The sequence below is a fragment of the Petaurus breviceps genome, unplaced genomic scaffold, assembly GCF_028583685.1.
Source record: "Petaurus breviceps papuanus isolate PSGF00001 unplaced genomic scaffold, PetGlider_PUasm1.0 227, whole genome shotgun sequence".
Classification (NCBI taxonomy): domain Eukaryota; kingdom Metazoa; phylum Chordata; class Mammalia; order Diprotodontia; family Petauridae; genus Petaurus; species Petaurus breviceps.
The window spans coordinates 12,817,480-12,843,542 of record NW_027185896.1 but is presented as its reverse complement, the minus strand read 5'-3'; the positions used below and the strand labels follow the sequence as shown (position 1 = coordinate 12,843,542).

The 26,063-nt window shown below is 46.8% G+C and overlaps 1 protein-coding gene across 3 annotated transcripts; it reads left to right on the top strand.

The window, feature by feature from the left end:
* The first annotated feature begins 968 nt into the window (after positions 1-968).
* Positions 969-22,270, top strand: HHATL (hedgehog acyltransferase like). 3 transcript variants are annotated; one of them, XM_069095823.1, is made up of 14 exons: positions 969-1,224; positions 4,514-4,618; positions 4,857-5,015; positions 5,734-5,871; positions 8,139-8,206; positions 10,009-10,122; positions 10,638-10,832; positions 11,698-11,907; positions 12,106-12,277; positions 16,076-16,220; positions 19,583-19,618; positions 20,151-20,352; positions 21,207-21,348; positions 21,931-22,270. In XM_069095823.1, the coding sequence occupies exons 4-14, from the start codon at positions 5,766-5,768 to the stop codon at positions 22,053-22,055; spliced, it is 1,515 nt and encodes a 504-aa protein (XP_068951924.1). In that variant the 5' UTR covers positions 969-1,224; positions 4,514-4,618; positions 4,857-5,015; positions 5,734-5,765; the 3' UTR covers positions 22,056-22,270. The 3 variants fall into 3 exon arrangements, with proteins under 3 accessions (XP_068951924.1, XP_068951922.1, XP_068951923.1); XM_069095821.1 differs by lacking the exon at positions 4,514-4,618; XM_069095822.1 differs by lacking the exon at positions 4,514-4,618 and having other exon boundaries at positions 1,217-1,354.
* The last annotated feature ends 3,793 nt before the right edge of the window (positions 22,271-26,063 follow it).

The following is a 26,063-nucleotide window of genomic DNA, read 5'->3' as shown; positions in this document are numbered from 1 at the left end:
AACACCCAGCTAACTAGTTTGATATAGAACAGAGGCTGGGAAGGACAATAAGTCTTTCCCCACCCCTTCAGGAGAGCTTAGTCTGATGGGAAAACTCTTAGGGAACATCTAGGCTATTGGAGGAGAAGTAGAACAAGGCCATAGGCAATGCTTCACCTTGAGGAAGGGAGTTGAGGTGGGGGGCAACAGAGCACAAGAAACTCTGACCTGGGAGACCATAGATCACAGTCCAAGAACAAACTCTGCCTTGTTCTGTGACCTTAGACAAGTCATTTCCCATTTGTCTTCTCTAAAATTACAAAATTAAAGGGACATATTGGATGGTCCCTAAGGTCCCTTTTAGAACCAACATTTTACGATTGCACAGTGGGGTTGGTCCTGGAAGGTTTCCTGCAGGAAGTGAGGCTGAAGTACAGAAAGGAGAGGTCATTTCAGGCCAAGGTCCTTGGAAGACCTGGCCCCTTTATCAGGGTACATATTGCCGGTGAGGAGGAAAGAAAAGCAAGAGCCTGGCATTGGCCAGTGGAATGAATAGATTGAGGGGAAGGTCATGATGCATCTGCCCTGACACATCAAAGTCTGAGAAGACCTAGGGAAGGGTCTCAGACTCAGACATGACATAGTATAGTGGAATGAGCCCCAAGCTGTGAGTCAGAGGACCAGAGTTTGCTTCTATAGTCTGTTACATTCTATTTACCTGTGTGACCTTGGATAAGTCACTGCTCTCTTTTTGGTTCTTTGTGAAATGAGGAGTTTGGATTACATGATCTTTGTCCCTTCCAGTTCTCAATCCTATGCTATAATTCCACTAAAGCCTTCTCTTTCAGAACCCACAATATCCTTCCTACCCCATACCCAAATTCCACCACCCCCCTGAAAAATCCCTGAAGCTCTGCCCTGGCCTCTCCTGCAGCCTGACTGTGACTGGCAGCTTCCTAACCAACCCCCTCTCTGCAGAGCTGAGCTGGGTGAACACCAGTTCTCTGCAGCCTGGGCGCCACTCACAGCTCAGCTCAGCCTCCTGTTTGGGCTAGGAGGGAGGGGAAGACCCAGGGGCCAGATACATCCCTTGCCTAGGGCCCCCAGAGCCCTACTGGACCCATTGCTGGACAGATAGACACAATTACCCCTAGTGTCTACGTAGCCCCCCCATCCCAGGGGCTCAGCCCAGCCCTGCTGAACCCACAGCTGGACAGAGGGACAGAGGAACAGACGGAAACCCAGGTGCCAACTCCCCCCCCATCCCCTGGGCTCAGCACTGCTTGCTTCCCTTCCCTTCCCCTCACCCCACTTGTGGCTCCCCTGGGACGCTCTCTGGGGACCATGCCAAAGGGGCACCAGCAGCTTTCTCAAGGTCAGTGCCAAGCCGATGCATGCCCTTGCCAGGCTAAAAGCCCTTCTTACTCTTTGAGTGTCAGGGACCTGAAGGCTGGGAGGGGGACTCAGGAAAAACAAACTAGGAACCCCTAGTACCTATCCCCTTCCCCCATCCCACAATATGCTTTCTATCTGTAATGCAGCCAAGTCTGGGGCAGAAGTAGCAGGGTGGGAGGCTGCAAGGACAGGGGTAGCTGGGACAGAGGTGGGGGAAGGTCAGCAAAGTGTCTTGGGACCCGTGCCCAGGTCCCCAAGATAGAACATCTGCATACCCCTTTCCCCTTCAGTCCCTTCAGTCCCCTTCAGTCCCTACAATCCATCTGGATGAGGGCCAGAGCAGTGGGGGGAGGCGGCATAATCAATGGTGGCCCCTACACATACCCATGCATACGCTTCCCAAGACCCTTACAGGAATGCTGAGGCTGCCTGGGGCCTTTAGGAAGCTAAAATTGGAAAGGGACGTGTGGGAGGCAGCTGACAAAGCTATTTCTCTCGCCTTATTCTTCAGTTCCAATTTCAGTCACTTACTCCATTAGCATAGTCCTCCAGAGGCCCTAGGACCTCCTATGGTCAATGGGAAGGCATCTCTGGGAGGGGAGGAGCCACAGGGCTTGAAAGTTGAAAGAGACCTTAGAGATCACATAGTTCAATGCCTTCATTTTTCAGAGGAGGAAACTGAGTCCCAGAGAAGGGGAAGTGACTTACCCAAGGTCACAAAGCTAGTAAGTGGCAAAGTCCAGGGCCCTTTCCCCTTTTCAGGGTGTCCCCAAAGCCTTGGTTCAGGTTTAAGCTATTACTGTTTATAGATTTTACTGCATTCCCCTGATAGTGGTGGGAGAGCTGGCCCAGGATCCAAGGAACTGGGAGCCATGGACTATATATATGTCTTGTTGTGTGGCAGAGAAAGTCCTTCTACTTCTCTGGGCTCCAATCTCTTCCTCTGTAAAATGGGGTTATAGACATATCTCTAATGGATTTTTTCTAAATAAAACATGAAGGAGAAACAGTGTAATGCTGAGAAGGGGTGGGGGAAGAGAGGGGGGATAGAAACCTGGTTCTGTAGGAGCAGATCAGACTCATGACTACCTCCTAAACAACCACATAGAGGAGGAAGTGTGTGTATGTTTATGTCCATTTTACAGATGAGGAAACAGAGTCAGAGAAAGAAGCGAGTTTTCTAAGGTCACACAGTAAGTAAACAGCAGAGTTGAGATTCAAACCTGTGTCCTCCCACATTGGAATTAAATGCTCTTCTACTAGCAAAGGGTAGGGATTTTGTCATTGTGGCCATAGCCACACTGGCCTCCCCACTGACCTCATCTTGCAAGGGAGGAGCTATTTGGAAGTGGTCTTGCTAGTGCCTATGGAGTTCTACCCAGGGAGGGCCCAGCTCAGCAGTCTCAGGAACCTTACATCTGACCTTTTCCCAAGAAAACCTGTCAGGGACCCACTTGGAGTCATTGTAGAACTGGGCTCCATCCCCCATGAAGCAGCTGGGTTCGAAGGAGCCCAAGGTAACTAGGGAGAGAGGAAAGGAGAGAAAGTGATATAGAGGGAGACAAACAGGAGAAAAGACAGGCAGGGAGGGATAGAAGGACAGACAGGGAAGGCTAGATAGACAGGGGAGAGGGAGGAAAAGAGGGAAAGAGGAAGGAAGAAAGACAAACAGAAGGAAGAGAAGGAGGGAATGGGGGAGAGAGGAGAGAGACAGAGACAGAGAGAGAGACAGAGAGACAGAGACAGAGAGACAGAGAGAGACACAGAGAAAGAGACAGAGAGAGACAGAGAGAGAGCACTGTTAGACAGAGAAGGCTTAGGTGGAGGGAGGAGGAAAGGGAAAGGAAGATATAAACAGAGGGAAGTAGGAAAGGAAGAGGAGGGAGGGAAATAGATAAAGGGGGAGGAGGAGGAAGAAGGAGGAAACCCAGGACCCTCACAAAGTATGTTATTAGGAAAGGGCAGACTGCTGAAGGCAGTATTGAGGTGGATGAAGGGAGGAAGCTCTCAGGAAGCCATGTGTGTCTGTGGGTGCACAAATAACCCAAACCATCTGATAATCCACAACCACCCCCTTGGGCCTTGGCTGTAGAGAGCCCTGGGCAGTATAACAGAGAGATGCAGTTGCCTCCATGGAAGAAACCATCATGAGATTCATGGTTCAAGTCCCAACCCAGCCAGTAACTCACTGAATGATTCTCCTGGACAAGTCATTTGCCTTTGCTGGGCCTCAGTTTCCCCATGTAGAAAGAAAGGGAGGTAGGCTAGACTGTCTCCAAGGTTCTGTCACTGTATCAAAAGTCGGAAGGGACCTCCTACAGTGTCTGGTCCAACCAAGCAGGAATCTCCTTAATACCCCCAGCAAGAGGCCAGATTGTCCAGCTTCTGACTGAGGACCTCCAGGGATGGGGAACTCACTCCCTCCAGAAGTAGTCCATTCCAGCTCTAAGTACTTTTGCTTATATAAAGCTGAAATCTGATTTGTGAGGAGGGATCACGGAGGAGGACAGAGGTTTAGTGAAGGGCAGGGGTGGAGACAGGTTAAGTGAGGTGACTGGAGCTAAGTGAGGAAAATCCAAACAGTCAGGGAATGTGGCTCATTACTGGGGATGAGAAGTCAGTGAGGCTGGGGGCTCAGTGATGGCTGACGGGCTGGGGGAAAGGGTTGGGCTCAGTGAGGGGGATGGGGACTCAGTAAGAAGACAAGTAGCATGGCATGAGGGAAGGAACTCTGGCTTGCCTTGGGACCCCAGCTCTGTCACTTATTTCTGCAGTCTTATGTAGGTCCCATCCCCCTATCAGATGGCTAAAATAAGAGGACTGGACTAGATGGTCTAAGGTTCTTTCCAGCTCCCAAACATGTTATCCTGACCCCCTCGGAGCCCCAACAAGCATAGCTCTTTCCCCAATTGCCACTGTAGCGCAGGAGTGAAGTGGGGGGGCTTCCACATGCCCAAGACTGCATGCTCCTTTAATAATTGCTTGGAGAAACTGGGATTGAAGGCCCTTGTGGGACAAGGGTCCCTCCTTTTTGGGGGGAGGGAGAGGTACAGTCATTTAATCTTTTGAAGTCTGCTCTCTGATTTATAAAATGAGTGTATTACTATAGTTATATCATATATATTAATATATATTATAGGATAGTACCATACTGTGTTGTGGCGGAAAGAACACTTGTCTTGGAATCAAAAGACTTGGGTTCAAGTCCTAGTCTGACAACTTATTATTAACTGTGTGAACTTGGGTAAGTCACCTGCCAGACCCTTCTAATCATTAGGTTTCTCATCTGTAAAACAAGGGGGGCAGGACTAGATTATGTCTAAAGGCCCTTTTGGGGTCCTCAGTCCCAAGGTGTAGATGGGGAAAGGAAAGGGGCAGTTTCTTCAGTGTGCCCAGCCTGAGGAGCTGGACAGCCTGAAGAGGCCCCTGAGAAGGAGGGAGGGAGATAAGCTGGTCTTACTCCACCTCCCCTCCCTTTTCAGGAACCTGAGCCCTGGGCCGTGGTGGCAGAGCCAGGGCAGTAACCGGAGCAGGCTGGCCCAGGGAACCAGGCTCCTGAAAGGGAGGAGGCAGGAGGGGCCAGGCCTCTCTCACCCTCCAAGCCTGCTCTAGGGCTCCTGGGAGACCCGGACCTAGGCAAGGTAAGGACCCTTTCCCCTGTGCCAGATGGAAACCAAAGGGAGATACTCCCTGGGCCCTGGGAGGTACGGGAAGTTCATGAAGAGAGAAGGGTGGGGGGTTAGACTTGAGGGGAATGACTCCCATGGGTCATGGATGTTTGGGGGCCCAAAGGGTGCAATCTAGAACCTCTGACTGGAAATCCAGAGATCTGGGTTCTTTGTGTCAACTAGAGCCTCTCTGAGCCTCAGTTTCCTTATTTATAAAATAGTACTGGTTAGTCCTGCCCTGCCTCCTTTATAGGGTTACTCTATGAGCCTAGTATGAATCCAAGGACATTACCAATAGGAAAATGACTTTAAAAATGGAGAGTGGAGAATTCGCATTAATAATCTTTCAGTGAGACTGACTCCATGCAAGAAGTGTTATTCTTTCTACCTCCTTAGTCCCAAGGCTCCCAGAAGGGTAGGGCAGGGTCTCACCTTCAGATGGGGAAGGAAGGAGTTTGCTTCAGGACAGGGGCTATGGTTCCCCCCTCTCAAACCAGGGATTCCATGAGGACAGGGGCTGTGTGGCTCCCAGGATTCCCAGGGTAGGACATTGACTTTCCCCAAGAGAGGCAGATGGACTGAAAAGGGCAGACAAGGTGTGGGCGGGGAACCTATGGGACCACATCAGTGCTACCTTGCTTGGACTCTAGACACAAAAGAGCAGCTAACCTGGTCGGGTCCTCTCCTCCAGCTCCAGGGCCTCACTGGTCCCCTTCCTCAAGTATGGGCATCAAGACTTCGCTGCCCTTTCCTGAGCTGGCCATCTATGCCCTAGTTCTTGTGGGTGCCCTGGGCTATGCTGGCAATGGGCTCTTTGAGGCATCTCGAGGTAAGCCCCTATGTTGAAAAAAGGAATTCTTTGTCATCTTTGGGGAGCTTTGGGGGGGTCGGGAGGGAGGGAGGGAGGGAAAGTATAGAGGTGGATGTGGATGGAGAGAAAGAGATGCTCATTCCTTTGCATTCTGAATCAGGAGCCCTGGTTTAAAATCTCCATTTCAGTGCCTTCTAGCTATGTGATCTCGGGCAAATCACTCCTCTTAAGGCCTCAGTTTCTTTATCCATAAAATGGACCTAACAAATTTTGTACCACCCGTCTCGTGGCCTGTTGTGAAGAAAGTACTTTATAAACCTTAGAGCCTCATGGAATTTGAAGCTAATATTTACAGCAGTGTTCCTTTTTCTGCTTTTGCCATATACTATCTGTATAACTTAGGGAACAACACTTCTAAGTCTCTGTTACTCCATCGACATAGGACAGATAATCAGACAGATACTTCTTCCCTCATGGGGTAGTTGTAGGAGAAAGCACATTGTAATGTACTCCATTAGTATTAGCATTAGTATTAGGAGGAAGGGGAGGGAGACGGGGAAGAGGGAGAGGAGGAGGAGAAGGAAGAGGAGGAGGAGAAGGAGGAAGAGGAGGAGGAGGAGAAGGAGATGGAGGAGGAAGAGGAGGAGGAGGAGGAAGAGGAGGAATAAAAAGGAAGATTAGAAGGAGGAGGAGGAGGCTAGGATGAAATGGGAGATAGAGGTGGGGGGAGTAGAGGGAGAGAGAGACAGGGAAGTCCCATCCTGGCATAAGGAGTTGAGGTGTGGGGAGGATCACTGCAGGTCTTATTTCCTAGGGGAGGAAAGCCCACCTGAGGTCACCTCCCGCGCTGGGCCTGGACAGCACAAAGAGGGCTGGGGGTGCAGACGCACACCCAGGCACATACACAGACATCAGTAAGTGGCACAGTGGATAGAGTGCAGGGTCAGGAGCCAGGAGGACCCAAGTTCAAGTCTGACCTCAGACACTTCCTAGCTGTGTGACCTTGGGCAAGTTTCCTCACCTGTGAAATAGGAATGACAGCACCTACATTCCAGGGTTGTTGTGAGAATCATATGAGACAATGATTGTAAAGTGTTTAGTGCCATGCCTGGCAATGTGCTGTTGTTGTTGTTTAATAATTTTCAGTCCTGTCTGACTCTTCATGACCCCATTTGGGATTTTCTTGGCAAAGATACTGGAGTGGTTTTGCCATTTCTTTCTCCAGCTCATTTTACAGATGAGGAAACTGAGGCAAACAGGTTGAAGTGACTTGCCCAAGGTCACACAGCTAATAAGTGTCTGAGGCCAGATTTGAACTCAGGTCCTCCTGACTCCTGACCCTGCACTCTATCCACTGTCCCGCCTTAGCTGCCCCTGACACATTGTATGTAGGTGCTATATAAAGGTTAACCATCATCACCATCATCATACATGTACTTAGAGACTGACATGTATACACTGAGAAACATACAAAAATATATACCCATGCTCACAGATACTTCTCCATACACAAATACACCCAGGTGCATAGTCTGCCTTAGAAGGCGATGAGTTCCCCATCCCCAGAGGCTTCAAAGAAAAGGCCAAGGATCACAGGTAGAGGGGTTTCCTATTTAGGGATAGGTTGCATGAGAAAGGATCTCTGAGGTCCTCTTAGCCCCTAAGATTCTATAATATACATAGATGTAGATAGTCAGGGAAGGGCCCAGGCCTGTGATTTTTTTCCTTTTTCTTTTTTTTTTTTTGGAGGGCATTTGAGGTTAAGTGACTTGCCCAAGGTCACATGGCTAGTTTTTGTGTTAAGTGTCTGAGACCAGATTTGAACTCAGGTCCTCCTGGCTCCAGGGCCGGTGCTCTATTCACTGTGCCACATAGCTGCCCCCCCTGCATGTGATTTGATCAGCAAATAAGTAACTGCCCTATTACTTACAGTCTTAGAGAGTGGTTTGCCCTGAGAAGTTAAATGACCCGCCCAGGGTCACACAGTCCACATGTGTCAGTGACCCCAGCGGGCCCTGACTCTGAGGACTCTGTTGCTTCGTAGAAACAGACAGATAGAAGATCCCGTAGATTCACAGGTGCAGACTGAGAGAAACACACACACACACACACACACACACACACACACACACACCTGGCATTTATAGGCCACACTCATGCCCTCTCTCCCCATGAAAGGGCTCCTGTGTCCAACCTTGGCCCTCAGAGAAGGCAGTGATGGCTCCCAAGGAACCTCTCTCTAACCCTAGTGAGTCAATGAAAGTGTCTCCTACATCTCTTTTCAGAAAACATGAACAGGAAGGCCTTCAGGGAGTCGGTGAAGCCTGGCTGGCATTACATTGGACGGAAGATGGTAGGTGCCCCCTCCCCATCTTTCTTTCCCAAGGGCCAACAGGATCTTCTATTTCACAGGGAGGGTTGAGAGACAGGAAGAAAACATTGCCGAGATGACCAGGCAGAAATTAAGGTCTCCTACCTTATCACCCCATCCCTTGCTCTCTCTCGCTACTAACCCCCCAGACCTACAAGCCTATAACACAGTCCCCTTTCCTATGTTGTGGTTGCCACCAGAGGGCCTGGTGGCCTTGTGTTGCCATTCTCTTGACCAAGCCTTCTCTCCCCCAGAGAGACCACACTATCAACTGATGCTGACCCATCTATGTTCCTTCCCCTCAAGGTCCCTTCTATCTGCTACTCAAATCACCAGGGCTTGTATGTTTTATTGGATCTCTTCTTTCAGGAGAATCTGGATTTTAACAGAAATCATAGAATTTAGGGCCAAAAGAAGCCATAGAGATTCTCTGGTCCAAACCCCTCATTTACTAAGGGAAGAAATTGAGGCCCAGAGTTCACTGACTCACTCCAGTCTCACAGCCAGCAAGTGTTAGAGCTGGGGAATCCTGTCCTGTGTCCTCCAACTTTGAACCCAGTGGTTCCCCACCTTTTTGAGGACAAAGACCATGTTTTAACTTCAGACAATCTCTCCGAGCACCTGCTTCTCACCCCCTGGGATGGTGCTAGAGTATTCTGCTGATGAACAAAAAGCAGCTATGAACTCAGGACATTTTACAATGAATTGATAGGTTATTAGTCCCAATGACATCTATGTGCACATGAAAATACTAGCAGGAGACAAAGTCTCCCTATGGGTCTATCTGCTTAATTATTGAACTTTCTCATTTGCATCTTCTGTCAGTGAGTGAAACTTAGTTTACATGCGGTTTTATGAACCATTCATAATAGGTCCCAGAGCTCCCGGGGGCCTCCATCTGTAGCATGGGAAGTGTTAGCTTCACTCAGGACATGAATGAGCCACTCAACGTGTACCAGGCTCTATGCTAAGAGCTAAAGTACTGATGGTAGAATCCCAAGCCTGAGGGAAAATGTTTGGGAGCAGGGCAAGTGAGGAAATGGCCTGGTCCCCACCATGGGTGACCCTATTAGACCTTAGACCAATCCTCTTTGTCCCACCAGTGGTAGAAATCTGCCCCACACAAAAGGAAGCAAATGCCCTCCTATTCAGATTCTGAAAAAAGATTACAAATGAGTGCATTCCATATGCTGGGAGTATGAAGCCCAAGTCCCCACCAGCCTGAAGTGAGAGTTCTGGGACCTCTCTGTCTTTTTGTTCTTATTGTTTCATGTTGTATCTACTCCCTTGCCCAAGCCTGTTCTCCCCCAGAGAAACCACATTCCCAACTGAAGTTGACCCATTCTATGTTCCTTCCCCTCAAGGTCCCTTCTATCCACTAATCAAATCACCAAAGATACTCAAGTAGTTTGCCATTTCCTTCTCCAGCTCATTTTACAAATAAAGAAACTGAGGCAAACAGGGTTAAGTGACTTGCCCAGGGTCAGACCGCTAGTAAGTGTCTGAAGTTGTATTTAAACTCATGAACGGGCAGCTAGGTAGCTCAGTGAATAGAGCACCAGCTCTGGAGTAAGGAGGACCTGAGTTCAAATTTGGCCTCAGACACTTAACACAAAAACTAGCTATGTGACCTTGGGCAAGTCACTTAACCCCAATTGCCCTCCAAAAAGCAAAAAACAAACAAACAAAAAAACCATCTCGTTTTTGTCTTCCCAAACGCCCAGCCCATACTCTACCCACTATGCCACCTAGACACTCTATTCAGTCTTCTCTCCCTCCACCAGGATGTAGCAGATTTTGAGTGGGTGATGTGGTTCACCTCCTTCCGTAACATCATCATCTTTGTCCTCTCGGGTCATGTGCTGTTTGCCAAGATCTGCTCCATGATTGCCCCACAGGTGAGTTGGAGTAGATATCACCTCATCTGCCCTCTTGCCTATCCCATACATGTTCCCCTTATGGCTTCACACGCCCCATGCTCTGGCAGCAAGTCCTTCCCCAAACGTAGAGTCATTGGACTATAAACTCCTTGAGGACAGGAACTATTTTGTTTTTATCTCTGTACCCCCTCAGTGCCTAGTATTGTGTCTAGTTCACCACACGCGTTTAATGAATGCTTGTGAAATTGACTGAGCAGAATGTCAGAGCTGGAAGGGACCTTAGATCATAGAATGTTAAAATTGAATGAACCCTTAGAGGTCATCCAGTCTAAACCCATTTTTACAGGTGTACAAACTCAGGCCCAGGAAGGAGAAATGACCTACCTAAGGTCACACAGAACATTTTCCAAGATAGATGGGACTCAGGTCTCCTGATTCCCAGCCTACAGCTAGCCCAGCTCCCCCAAGACACCTCCACATCCTCACCTCTACCCCCCAGGTCTACTTCTCTGTCTTTCTTCCTCTTTCCATAGTTCCGCTCATGGATGTATGCAGTGTACGGGGCCCTCGCTGTGCTGGGGACCATGGGCTCCTCCTACATGCTACTCCTGTTGGCGCATTGCCTGGGTCTCTACACAGTTTCTTTGCTCAAGCAGCGGTGGCTGTGCTTTACCCTGGGTCTCGCCAGCCTGGCTTCTTTCAAGCTAGAGCCAGCCAATTCATGGCAGGTGCGCCTGAGATGGGGGCAAGGTCAGGGAGGGGAGAAAAAAGAGGAGCCATGGGGGGACAAGGAAGAGTCCCAGGCCTTAGAGCTGGAAGGGAATACAGATATACTCTAGTCCAAACCTCTCATTTTACAAAGGAGGAAATTGAATCCTAGAAAGGGTAAGTCACTGGCCCAAGGTCACACAGGTAGGAAGCAGAGGAGCTGAGATTTGTTCCTTTCCTTTTCCTCGATGCCTCTGCAAATGCTCCCTGAACTTCTAGGTCCAGCTCAACCCCCTCCCCCACTTCCTCTTGCCCCTATGAAGCTGGCTCCCTCCCCAACCTCTTCCATCCAACCTTAGAGTTGGAGAATTTAGCCTTGGCTCCACTCTCTCCTCTCTTGTCTTCACACTCTGCCCTGTTTGCAAGTCTTGTCTCCCTTAGACTTAGAGCTCCCTGAGGGCAGGACCTGGGTCTATTTCTACTGTCTTTCCTGAACAATGAGCTTCCTGAAGACAGGGACCAGGTTCTCCCTTTCCTTTATTCTGGCTCAGTGTTGTGGCTCTTGGGTCCAGACCTGGAAGGACATTTACTAAAGACCTGAATAAATGAATGTATGAGTGAACCGGCTTAGAGTGGGAGGGAGGAAGTGAGGGTAGTGGGAAATCAGCATTTGTCTAGGAGGACCTGCTATGTGGCAGGAACTCTGTGCTAAGCGCTTTACTGATCTAATCAGTGCGATGACCCACAGGCTGGGGTGACTGCGATGGGCTTCCTGCAGGCAGTGGGCTTTGAGCTAGGCCCTAAGGGATGAGGAGGCTGTGGGAGAGGATGGAGAAGATGCCCAGGTGCCGGCAGTGAGCGCGGTTACTGTTCTTTCTCATTCAGAGCGGGTTTATAACCGGCACTTTTGATCTTCAAGATGTGCTGTTTTATGGGGGCAGCGGCTTCACGATTTTCCGATGCATGAGCTTTGCCCTGGAGAACTGTGCTCGACCAGAAGGCAATTACTCCTTCCTGGACCTGCTCAAATACAACTTTTATCTCCCCTTCTTCTTCTTTGGACCCATCATGACCTTTGACAAGTTCCATGCCCAGGTAAGGGAACCGGGGAAGGGAGGAGTCATGTTCTCCCATCCCCCCAAACCCCATGAACTCCCCTGAGGGCAGGGCTGCATTTCCCCATATCCCCCAACTTAGGCTGAGGGTGGGGGTATCCCTAAGGGCAGGACTGTGACTCTAGAGGAGTGAGGCAAGAGCCGGGTAAGCATCTCCTCCTCCCCCCACCCCCTACAGGTGAGCCAGCTGGAGCCTGTTCGAAGGGAGTGGGAAATGTGGCAGATCCGTATCCAGGCGGGGCTCAGCCTGGCCTCTATTGTGGCCGTGGACGTGTTCTTTCATTTCTTCTACATCCTGACCATTCCTAATGACCTCAAGTTCACCAGTCGGCTCTCAGACTGGGCCCTAGGTGGGTGAGGACTGGATATGGGATCTGGCAGGGACCAGGGGTCTTTCTCCCAAGCCTGTGACTCCCTTCCCACCCCCCCAGGCCTAGGCTGATTTTCTCAAACCAAAGCATCTTAGAAAAAGCATTTGTGGGTGCTGGGGAACCTTGAGCCTGTGGAGGGCTGCCCACCTTCAGTGACCTGAGCAGATTTGAGACTTTTGGGTAGGACATATCCATCCTAGAAGAGTAGGCAATAAGTCTATGTGTTTGTATGTATCTTGTGTAAGTGCGTATGTGTGTTTTTGTGTACCTGCACATACACATATGTGTTCGCGTGTGTCTGTGTTTTTATGGGCCCATAGGTATACATTTATGTGCATATATTGGTGTGTTTGAATGTGTCTATAAATATGTTTTATGTGCCTCTGTATATATGTTTGTGTGTTTCTGCGTGCTTCTATATTTCTTGTGTATGGGTATGTGTGAATGAGAGGAAGATGTGCCAGAGAGCTGAGGTTCAATCAAAAGTAGGCAAAAGCATCCTCCAGAATTCTTTTAGAGTGGGGAACTAATCAATTCAACTCAAAAAACTGCTATTAAGTGCCCACTTAAGTGCTTTCTTCCTCTTGAAATTACTTGGTATATATTTTGCCCTTATGTACCTGGGTACTTGTATCCTTCCAGTAGAATAGAAGCTCCCTGAGGGCAGGGGCTGGTTCACTTTTGTGAAAGCCTATGTAGTGCTTAATAAGCATTTACCAAATATTTCTTGAATTTGAATGGAATTGAATGGTAAGGCTCTATGTTCAGTACTAGGGATGTAAAGATATAAGACTTAGTTCCTACCCTCAGGGAGCTTACACTCTAGTGATATATACACGTATACATACATGCACACACATACACTGATAACTATAAAATTCAAGCAAGAATGTGATGGGTGAAAAAGAAAGACCTAGACCCAGTAGTCTAGGACAAAATTTGGGGGATAGAGATCTTTTTCAGCTTGGTAGGAAGGGGGAGTAGTCAAGGAAGGAATGGAGGAGGTGACCCCTGAGATTATCTTTGGGGGAAGGGAGAATGTCAATAGACAAAGATGTGGAGATGTATGTTCCAGCTATAGAGGATGGACGGAACCAGCGCATGGAGGCTGGAAAGGACAAGATAAGACTGGGAAATACCTTCTTGCCTACTCTGGCTAGAATCTTACACGTTTGAAGGAGAGAAGTTAGCAGGAAATATAGCCAAAAAGAAAGCTAAGAATGGCCCTAAATGCCAGGCAAAGGGCTTTGTATTCTTTCCTGTGGGCAAATGGAGAGCCACGGAATGGCCTATCAAGTCTGAAGCTCTACCCCGTGGGCCCAGCCCTCTACTAGGCTGGACAGGAACAGAGGAACAAGTTCAATCAAGCCTTGCCCTCAGGGAGCTTATGGGCTGGTTGAAGAGATAGGGACAGATCATGAGGGCACAGCCCTGGAACTGTGAGAAACCAGAGCAGGGCAGTGTCCTCTGTGGTTGGCACAGATAAGGTTCAAGCCCTAATAGCTCAGATCTGTCAGGGGACAGAGGACAGAGCAGGGAGTGTGCTCCATAAAGGCCTTCTCTAATAGGAGAACAATGTGATCAGTAAACTTCAGAGAACTACAGACAGTCACACTATGTATCGAACCAGTAAATTCCTGACTAAATGGGAAGGGTTGTAAAAGGGAAAGAAGACGGGGTTGGGGCCAGACTCTGAAGGGCCTCGAATGCCTAAATGAGCAATATGGACTTTATCCAAACCAAGAGTCTAGACCTGAAACACTTGTATGATGGAATCATGGAGACCTGGGTCGAAGTCCTGGCTATAATTTCTTATGTGACCTTGGGAAGGCTCTTCCCCTGTCTGAAATCTGCAAAGGGAGGCCATTGTATTTGATCTCCGAGGTGCCTTGGCACAGAAATGCTTCTGTGGTTCTGACTCTCTTGACACTATCATGGTCTTGAGGACGTGGTATAACCTTAATTACCAGGAGGGGTGGGATGGGGTGGGGGATCAGAGATGCTCCCTTCCAAGAAAAAGGGATCCCCTGACTTCAGCTGTTTCTTGGCAAGAGAGTGGGAAAGGGGATAGGGTGTAGGGAGTCCAAACTGGAGGCAGCTCTTGGTCCTGTCCAGGGAGGAGGTCCTGGAGAGGCTGGGGCCTGATGGCTCCCAGAACCAAAATGCAAACCACCCCCTCAGGTCACTTACTCCCTCCCATCTTGGGACAGCCTCAGCTTCCCATCCATTTCCTCTCCCAGGCCAGGAGTGACGCCATCTCCTCTCCTCTTGCCCAGATAAGATTTTAGCCCTATTTGTCTTCAAACAAAGAGCACCTTTGTGCCACCATCTTCTCACTCCCTTGGCCTCAGCAGCATCCCTCCAACAATAACAGCTCTCGTTTCTGGGGCGCTTTAGAGTTCACAAAGCACTTTGCTCAAAACAACCCTGGGAGGTGGGAAGTACGGGAGACACCACCCCCATTGTACAGATGAGGCAACTGAGACCCAGACAGATGAAGGTATTTTCCAGCATCATACAACTGATAGGTATAAGGAGAGAATTCAAACTGAGGTTCCCTGACTCCAAGCCCAGAAAAAACAATTGAGATCCAGAGAAGACATATGATTTCCCTAAGGACACATGACAGACTCAGGTCTCTTGACTTCTAGTCCAAGAGTCCAGAACAGGGGAGGTAAGAATTCCCCCCCCCCATCTCTCCCCATCCTCTTCCCTTGACAGACTTCATCAGGGCTACTCTGTCCAAGTTGGGGTGTTACATTTTAGGAAAGATAAAACAAGTACAGAGTGACCATGACAGTGAGGGACCCAGAGGCCAGGTCATATGAAGGCTATCAGAAAGGACTGGGTCTGTTTTGCCAGGAGAAAAAAACTTAGAGAGGATGTGGTACCTATCTTTAAGGATCTGAAGGACTGTAACATGGAAGACATAGCCTACTGAATCTTATTGGGCACTGAGAGACGAGAGCTGAACTGCAGGAGGTCAGGGGTCAGGACTTAGCCAAGCATCCAGGAAAGTGATCTGTGCACAGTAGGTACTTAAGTGAAGGTACTTAAACGAAGAGGCAAATTTTAGTTTCATAACCATATAAAGAAAACTTTTCTAACACTCAGAGCTGTCTATAGATGGAATGAGGTGGTGAACCCATGTCCCTGGAGGGCTTCAGATGAAGTCCACGTTGCCACTTTTGAGGGATGCTAAGCCCTTCTGGGACTCATGTTCAGATATGATTTGGACTAGACAATCCCTTCCAACCCTTCTGGGAGGCTGTGGGCCTGACTCCTGCCCCAAGATTCTGCTTCTTGATGGAGTCAGACCCCAAGGTTCTGCAGACAAACAAAACAACCACTGAGATCATTTGATGAGCTAGGGACCTTCAGTCACTTTAAAATATCCCCTGGTATTTTGGAAAGAAATTTGGGGAGGAAGTGGGGAAGGTCCAGTTCCCATGGGATGCTAAGGGTCAGATGATGGGGACTAGGGCAGGACAGTGAGTCATTTAATTCACAGGACTAAGAGATCATTTTTGTTTTGAAAAGTTTTAGAGATTTTTCTCAATGGCCCCCTTGGAGAACTGGACCCCTCGGGGTGGAAATGGGAGTGAGGATCACAAACCCAGGGTAAAGAGGGATGGACGGGGCATGAGGTGACAGGAGGGCTCCCTCTTCAGGTTCCATAGAGGGTGACTGAGGGGGAAGGTCTGATTGGATGTAGGGTGGTGGATGCAATGACCTCCCAGGCTTGAGTTGGTGATGCAGATCCTTGTTGGCCCCCAGCGGGCCTGGCCTACTCCAATCTGGTGTATGACTGGGTGAAGGCAGCTGTGATGTTTGGTGTTGTGAACACCGTGGCCAGGCTGGATCATCTGGACCCACCTCAGGCACCCAAGTGCATTACTGCTCTCTACGTCTTTGCAGAAACGTAAGTCTGTTCCCTCCCCACTACCACCACCACCATGGGGCACTGGAAACATCCCTGTCCCCTCAGGATCCTCTGAGATTCTCCTGTCCCCCCTCCCTCCAAGAGCTCCCTCAAATTCCCCTTTCCCTTCAGAATGCCTGGAGGCGCTTTTGTCCCCCTGAAAGTCCCCTGTTCCTGTGAATCTCCAAGGTGGACAGGATCTTAGTGGACATCTAGTCCAATCTGGACCCAAGCAAGAACTCCTTTATAGGGTTCCCTCTATAGAATTCCCTTTCCAGGGGCTCACTCATCCAGCTTTTGCCTAAAGACCCCTAGTGGTAACGCACCACAGGCCACTTAGGCTTACCATCTCTCCATTGCCCTTCCCCGGGTCACTCACAATTCTGATACTTTGGGGATTATGGTATCCCTTGTTTGGCAGCCATATGGCATCCCAGGAAGAATATTAATGTTTTAGAAGATATTTAATTTAATAATTTAATTTCAAGGATAGCTTGAAATTTTTGAAAATGCCATATACAATTTCCCAAAGGTAATCTACCCCTCTCTCTTCTTTTTCAATTCTGGGACTACTCTATGTTTGTTTGCCTCATCTTGTCTGAGATATATGTTGCCAAGGAACATGGATTGTCCATTCAACTGCCTATCCAAATCTGGGCAACATTTTTCCTTCTCTAGGCTATGGTCGCTCTCCCATTCTCTACGAACCTTCTTTTTAAAATTTTATCCCATCTTTATTGATTCCCTTTATTTTTACTTCCCATTCATTTCCAAACACACCCAATAAGCCATCCCTTGTCACAAAGATTTTAAAAGGAAAAAGCAATTTGACACAACCAACCAAGGCCAAATGCTCAGCTTTTTCCAAGATCACTGAGAGAAGCTCATCTATCCCACTTTCCAGTTCTCTTCTCTGTGGAATGTAGTTTGTCTGAGTTCATAATTAAACTCATCAAGATGACCTGGATGGTTTCCCACCATCTCCTTACCGATCTCAGGTTTTTTAACTCCCTATTACTCATCTTTCTTCTGTCCTTTTTAGTCCAAAGAGGATTATTCTTGGCAGAGAAAAAAGAAGCAAAATAAGAGTACAATAGTTCTAGCATCTCTTTTTGATCTTCCTTCCCCCCTTCCCAAATGGCTAATAAAACTTATCCTTATTATTACAAGCCAGCCTCAGTTTATTCTAAACTTTGGCCCTTTAATCCTTTTCTTATAGGCCAAAAAGGCATTGCTCTATTCATTCCTCATTCCCCACCCTTGCTTCCATTTTCTGTGCCTATCTTTAATGAAAATAGCATATATATATGTATACATATTTGATATGTAATATACCTAACAACCATCAACAAAAAAATAAACATACAAAACCAGGGGTAAGATATTACTCCCAAATACTTAGCCTTTAACAAAGCATTATGAAATGAATTAACAAACATACAAAGAAAAAATTTTTCCCTGGTTGTTCCCTTCTAATCCTGACCAAAGACCTGCCCCCCACCACCTTTGACCCTATTTTTTGACCCTTCTTTTTTTCCTCTCCCCTTCCCTTCCTTTCCCTCCCTACCTCTCTTCCCTCCCCTCCCTTCCCTTCTTTTTCTTTTTCCTTTAAATATAGTGTTCTCATTCTACTAATCATTCTGCATTATCTCAAAAAAGTCATTCTATATTTCTTTGTAAGCACATGTCTTTTTAAAATTGAAGCAGTCATTAAGGGTCCAGTGCATTCAAAGGAATCTCTTTAAAGAACTCCACCTTTCCCTCTGGAATTCTTCTTCTTCATGTCTTTAGAATTCATTTTTGAGAAATGCCCACCCATCCTGAGATGACTTCCCCAGAAGAATTTTAGTCAACGGGAGTCTACTTATCCTTTCTCTAAATTTTGATTTCTAGAAATCTAGCCTACATATTAATGAATACGTCAAGGATTTCAGAACATGTTATCTATATTACTGAATTTAATGTTCACAAAAAGCCCTGTGAGAAAAATATTACTGGCACTATGTCCTCCATTTCATAGATCAGAAAGTTGAGGCTCAGAGTGGTTAAGTGATTCACCCATAGTCACATAGCAAATAAATATAAGAAGCAGGATTTGCATTTGGGTCCTCCTGCCTCCAAATCCAACATACCTGCCACTACCACATACTCCTCCTAGACTGACCATGTTATGCCCACATTGCCTCTCCTCTAATCATCGATTCTAAGATCGAGGAATTACTTCACCTCAAATGTTTTCTACTTCCTTGTTTACGGTCTTACTCAGATCCAGGATAGCCACTTCTCTTATTACTCCCTCCACCATGGGAAGGCTAAAATTAGGATCAAGTCAAATTCAGAAATTTTTAGCTGCTCTGTTTCTGGCTGAGAGAGATCTCCTGCCAATGTGTGGATGGTGGAAGGCACTTAACGCTGCTATATCATGCCTCCTATATGAGGCATGATTTAAGGAATGTGATCCATTTCTTAAACTTCTCGTCTATTTCCATCTTCTGTCGAAATGGCCCATACCATGCTACCAAAATATCTCCTCCATTTCCTCCTTTTCTTTAATCTTCACCCAAAACGTAGAGTCTGCCTCAGGGCTCCCTGAAAATTTCCTTTCCTCCCTAGGGTGCTCTGAAATACCTCCTTTGCCCTCAGATGCCCCTGAAGCACCCCTGTCATCTCAGGACTCTCTCAGGACCCCTATCCTAGGGTTCTCTGACATACCCCTGTTCTCTCATACCTCTCTGAAATGCTTCTGTCCCTTTGGGCCTTCCAAAGGCACCCCTTTATTCTTAAAGCTCTTGAGATACCCCTTGATTCTCTAGTCTCCTTGAGAAACTCCTTCAGGGGTGGGAAATCTGCAGCTTCAAGGACACACATGGCCCTCTGGGTCCTCAATTGCAGCCCTTTGACTGAATCCAAACTTCACAGAATAAATCCCCTTAATAAAAGGATTTGTTCTGTAAAACTTGGACTCAGTCTAAAGGGCTCGCCCAAAGACCTAGAAGGACACATGTGGTTTATACCCTCAGAGTCCTCTAAGATATCCCTGCTTCTTCAGGGCTTTCTGAGACACTCTGGTCTTCCCAGAGTTCCTTGAACATCTCTGTCCCTTCAGCACTCCCTGAGACACTTGTCTCCTGAGATTCTTTTATTATGCAGTTTCTTCCTGAGAAACCTTCTGAGCTACCCCAGTCCTGTTAGAGTATCCAAAATCTCCCTTCTCCCCTCAGGGCTCCCTGAGATACCCTTGTGCCCTAAAAGTTCACTGAGACATCTACATTCCCTTGGGGCTCTCTGAGATAACCATGCCCCCCTAGGGTTCCATGACACCCACATCCTTCTTCTACCAATATTTCTTCTCTACATCCTAGGCACTTTGACCGTGGGATCAATGACTGGCTGTGCAAGTGAGTGTCTCCTACCCATAAGAGTTGTCCTCTGGGTGAGGGGAACCCCTGAGCCAAGTGGGGAGTTTAATGGAAGTGTCAGGTTGGGATGTGGTCAGTTAGTTATACTTAACTAAGTGTATTTGTTACAATGGCTTCTTTTTTCTTTTCTTTTTTCTACAGTGGTTGAGAGAGGAAGGTTAAGAGGGAGAGAAAGTAAATTTTCATTCCTTGAAAAAAAATATAAGTTTATAAAATGTAGTAGATGAAGGAAGGAGGAAGAGGACCATTAGAGTCAGAGTTTCCAGGAATGGGACTTCCCTGGGTGGGACATTCAAAAGCAGCACCTCCCCAGGGTCTGGAAACTGGCAACATCTTTGGTACATCACTGGACAGCTAGGGTGGCAGCTGTTCAGAGATCTGTGACCTACCCCACCTCCCCAGATTCTTCTGTCTGAGTGATTCATACTCCCCCTCTACTCTCCCAGTCCCTTACAGTTAATCCTCTCTACATCTCCTGTGAAGTTAACTCTTTCCTCCACTCTCCCTGCAGATATGTCTATGACGCTGTTGGTGGGGAGCACCAGTCTGTGGGGCCAGAGCTGGGGGCCACACTGGCCACCTTTGCCATCACCACCTTGTGGCTAGGTCCGTCTGATATTGTCTACTTGTGGTCTGCCCTAAACTGTTTTGGTCTCAACTTTGAGCTCTGGGTGCAGAAGCTTGCTGAGTGGGGACCAGTGGCCCAAGCAGAGGTGAGCTGGGGTAGACAGGGCCAGGGGAGAGGGGAGGGTCAGGAGAAGAAACAAGGAAGATGTCAAGATGGCAGAAGACATCAAACAGACTGGGGAGCCCCTTGCTCCCCAACTCCCCTTACGTGTTTCCTCCCAACTCTGGATCCTGACCCTATGTTAACTGAATTTTCTGCTGAATATGGATGGGTAGGGGCTGGGGAAAGAAGAGATGGAAGAAAATACCCACAGTTCACTGTCATGCCCTGGCAGGATCCCTGAGCTGGGAGGCCTAAGACCTGGCTTCTGGCCTGTGTCTGACACTGACCACCTGAAGTTCTGATCTTGGATGGCCAGTGCCTTTCCCCCACTGGGCCTCAGTTTCCTCATTTGTAAGATAAGAGGCTTGGATGGATGGTCTGTCAGATCTAGGCATCGGCCATTCTGTTACTCATAATCACAATAGCGTATTAATGCTACAGCTCCCATTTCTATAACCCTTTGAGGTTTAATAAGCACTGTAGGCATGTGTTACAAGCATTATCGTCCCCATTTTACAGAAGAGAACACTGACGTTCATAGAAGGGAATTGTCTAAGGACACACATCTAGGAAGTGGCCAGCCAGATTTCCTGCCTGCAAGTCCAGTTCTAAAGTGAGAGCAGGGTCAGGAAGGGGGAAATTATCCCTGGTTCCCTATTAACCCCTGGTCCTACTCCTGGATAATGAAGGAGGTGGCTGTGTGTTTGAGGCCCCTAAAGCCTAAAGTTCTGTTCTTCTCTGATCCCTTCCTAACTCCTCCTTCCCTTTCCCCTCCCCCTTCCCATCACCCTCCTTCTCCCCCTCCCTGCCTTCCCTCTGTTTTCCTGGGCTGCACAGGCCTCAATGTCAGAGCAGATGTCCCGGAGAGCTCGTGCTCTCTTTGGGGCTGCAAACTTCTGGGCCATCATCGTGTACAACCTCATGTCTCTGAACAGCCTGGAGTTCATGGAGTTAGTGATCAGACGCCTAGTGCTCACAGGTTTGTTTGGGGGCATTGGAGACATGCAGGGAGAAGAGAAGGGGAGGGCAAAGATGAGAGGGGGAGGGGCAGGTGTCCCAAGTGCCTAAGCCTGGCCAGTGAGGGATGGGAGAAGGAATCTGAGGCAGAAATTTCAGTCTAACTCAAGTCACCAACCAGCCAGGGGACCTTGTGAAGGTCAACAATTCTCTACGAGCTTTAGTTTCCTTCCCCATGAAATCAGATACTCTCTAAAGTCCAGCTCTGATGATCCATGTACATCTTAGGGTCCCTCCTGGCTCTGGCAAGCTATATTCTGTATCCTAAGGGGCCTCCTAGCTCTGATGTTCATTGTCTTAAATGCTCACCCAGCTCTAAATACTACACACACATACACATACATGTACATGTGCATATACACATACATGCTTTGAGATCATTAGAGAGGGGAGGAAGGCCAAGCTTCATATTCAAGGGGGCTGGGGAGACCACATTGGGGAAGTAGAGGAAATCTGTGGACTTAACCAGAATTTGAGGTTAGGGCAGGGAAAAGGGTATGATCTTCCCTGACCCAGGGGACAGCAACTCTTACCACTTTCCTAGGATTCCCCCAAAGCACCTTGGTCATCCTGCTTGTCACCTACTGTGGGGTGCAACTCATTAAAGAGAGAGAGAGGCTGCAGGCCCTAGAGGAAGAGAAGGAAGCTGCCAAAGAGAAGGCTGCTTAGGGCCAAAAGGAAGAAGAAAAAGAAGAGGAAAAAGAGGAGGAGGAGGTGGAAGAGAGGAACCTGTACCATCACCACCCCTCGCCTTCCCCCAAGACCCTCCAAGCAGCCTGAGCAGCCCCCTCGCTCCCTGCAGCACTGCCCTGACTCCCTGGGTTCTAGGCCACAAAGGATGCAAAGCCTTCGAGACAGAATAAATTTTTTTTTTTTTGTTACAACAGCTTGGTGGGTCTTCCTTCTCTTCCAAAGGATAGCAGCTGGGCTGGGTTTACTGAATCCCAGAATCTTGGCGTTAGAAGGTCAAAGGTCATTTAACCCAGCCCCCTGCCTGAACCAGAGAGCTCTCTGCACATAACTTCCTGGAGAATTGGTCAGCAGGTCTTCAGTGGAATATCTCCAGTGGGGGAATCCACGGCTTTCTGAGGTAGCCTGTCCTTTAGGGCTGTTCCACTTGTCAAGAGACTTTTCCTTGTATAAAGTTCAAATATGACTCTTTCCTGTTCCAACCAGAGTAAATCTACACTCCCCCCCCCCCACCATACCCTGCCTCAGGATAGAAGAAGGATGTTTAATCTATCACCAACTGATAAGGGGAGCTCCTTGGGGGCAGGGGAATGGTGAAGGATTGCCATACCTGGAGTCCAAGTCCTGTGTGCTGGCAGCAGGCAGCAGGCAGCTGGTGCATTTGGCCCGAGCTGTAACAAGGTCACATTCGGTCAATGGCATTCCGTGATCTCCAGTAAATTCGTGTCTGCCAGTCCTAGTTCCTTGTCTTCACTGTTCTTAGACCCATTGTGCAAAGGCCCATAGCTTTTGTACCAGGTCATTCAATTCAATTTAATTCAATTCAGCAACCATTTATTAAACCTCTACTATTGCCAAGCATGGTGGTGCTAGGCATTAGGAATACAAAGACAAATGTGTATGGCCTTGCATTAGACAGCCTCTGAAATGCCCATAGTAGGGGCTTAATAAGTGCTTGTTGACTGAATCACTGAAATTGTGTAGTCCTGTCATTTGCTGCCCTCATTATTGTACATCTCTTAAATGGTGGGACATTTTTGATGAGACACATCCAGGGCTTAAACCTAGGTCTTCTGACCCTATTGTATTCTTTTCCCTATACTTCTCTATTTTTTAACATTTATTTTAAAATTTTTTTCCTCAATTACACGTAAACAAAAATTTTTTAATATTTTTTTTAAATTTTGAGTTCCAAATTCTCTCCCTCTCTTCCTCCTGTCCCCTCTTATTGAGACGGCAAGTAATTTGATATAGATTATACATGTGTAATCATGCAAAACATTTCCATATTGGCAATGTTGTAAAAGAAAACACAGACTTCCCTCCCCCAAAAAAACCCACAAAACCAAACCAAGAATAATAAAGAAACTTAAAAAAAAAGTATGCTTCAACCTGCATTCAAGCTCAATCAGTTCTTTCTCTGGAGGTGGATAGAATTCTTCATTATAAGTCCTTCAGCATTGTCTTGGATCATTGTATTGCTGGGAATAGCTGTCATTCACAGCTGATCATCACTATGTTATCACCATTACTATGTACAATGTTCTTGCAGTTCTTGTCATTTCACTTACATCAGTTCATGTAAGTCTTCCCAGGTTTTTTTGGAAATCATCCTGCTCATTATTTCTTGCAGCATAATATGATCCCATCACAATCATATACCTCAATGTGTTCAGCCATTCTCCATTTGATAGGCACTCCCTCAATTTCCAATTCTTTGTCACCTCCTAAAGGGCTGCTATAAATATTTTTGTTTATATAGGTCCTTTTCTGATGTTTTTAAAAAATCTCTTTGGGATACAGATCTAGTGGTATCTCTGGGTCAAAGGATATACCCTTTGGATAATAGTTCCAAATTGCTCTCCAGAATAATTGAATTAGTTCACAATTCCAACAACAGCACATTAGCTTTCACTACTCTGTTGCCTCTCTATTTATTAAGCATTAAGTCATCTGATGTCACTTATAACATGTTTATGGACTTAGCTCTTAAAAAGCATTCCCTGCTCCTCAAGTAATTTTTCTGCAAAGAAGGCTATAATGAAGTAGTGGTATTCAAGCATGTTCTGAATTAAAAATCCATGCCTTGGAGTTGAGATCCTAGTTAGAACTATGAACTTTTCACTCGTTATTTTTTTTAATTAATTTATTGCTATATTTGAATTAAAATAATATCTCTAAACACTGTATTTGAAGAGAATATATATGGAGCAAACTTTTCTCGAATGCTATTTCTAAGGTACAATTTGGAATCTATCTTTGAAATCCTTAGCGTAATAGTTTCTTGATTCCTAGTACTTTTCCCTTTATGGTTTCAGAGAGTTAGAGCCTTCACTAATTCACCAACCTGTTTCAAAAAGCCCTGGCCTCATAGCCAGTCCCACCAGTTCTTTCTCCAGTACCACAGATCCCCTATGTGTAGCTGTTCTCAAATAGAATGGCAGATGGATGATTGCTTATTAGAGTTTATATAGGGATACATCCATCAGGTTGTGATTTGCTTTTGATAACTTTAAAAGCTCCTTAGGATTGTATAGTGCTATGAAAAGGTCGAGTGTGCCTTCACAAATTCATTGTTTTTAACTTCTTTTTCCTTCCCTGCATTCTTCTTCCCTTTCCCCCCTTCTCCTTCCTCTCCTTCACCTTATTTTCCTTTTTTAGCTAAGATGGAAAATGACCCTATTTGAGGCAGAACAGAGCAGCTGTGTACTAGAAGTGTGAAATCCCAAACTTCCATCTCCTTTTCATCAGAAGGATTCCCTACCAAATGCTTTCAAGGTCTTTGCCTATTTGGTTGGTTATTTTGTCTCTGTGAGACTGCACTCTCCTCCCCTTTACTTCTCCCTCTTATCAAATATTGGCCTTCCCAGTAATTCCTAAAAGCACTAGAGCTCATAGAGGTAACTAGGAGGCCCCATGAATAGAGGCTTGGAGTCAAGAAGGCCTGAGTTCAAATCCAACCTCAGATACTTACATGCTGCGAATGGTCAAGTGGCGAGGTAACTCACCCTCTGTTTGCTTCAGTTCACTCTACTGTAAAATGTAGGTAATAACAATGCCCAACAATTTGTAAAGTGCTTGGCACATAGTAGGAGTTAAATACCTATTTATTCCCTTCTCCCTTCCCTTGTATAGACCAACAAGCACAGATACAAAATCTATTTCTTCTTTCAGAATTCATATAAAATCTATTACTATATTACCTATATAATTATTAATTGTATTAATATATATTTTAAAATATATAATATAAAACTTTACTTTTGGGTCATTGATATGTGTGTATATACATATATGCATGTATGCATGTCATGGCCCAGATTATCATGGCCCAGAACAAAGTTTTATGTTTTCATGGACAAGGTTGAATCTTTCAGGATTTTTAGTAATAATTTCTGTTGGTTCATGTGCTTACCCAGGGTTTCCTTAAGAACATCTCTATTTGGCTTATTTTATCTGCAGAATTTGGCTTTTATCTAGGTCTTTACAGAAAAGGTAATGGTAGAAAGCTTCTAAACTACTGAGAAATCTTTGAATATAGGACAGATTTTATTTAACTTGACAAAAAAGTCAGGGATTCATTGGTCACATCCTGCTCTTTGTGACCCTGTGGACCATAGCATGACAATACTGCCCATGGGGTTTTCTTGGCAAAGATACTGGAGTGGTTGGCCATTTCCTTCTCTAACAGATTAGGTAACTGAGACCACTTAAAGACCTTAACTTGAAAAGGCCAAAGTCCCCCACTGGATCCTGGGCCATCTCCAGTTATCCTGATCCATATCTGGCCACTGGATCCAGATGGCTCCAAAGGAGAAAATGAGGCTGGTGACTTTGCACAATCCTCCCTCACTTAAATCCAATTAATTTGCATATCATGGCATCACTTCCCTGATGTCATGGTTCTCTTCAAGAACAAAGGACAAATTTAGAACAGGGTTTGAATTTTGCTGTGCCACTAGATTGCTATGTGGTCTTCCCCTTTCT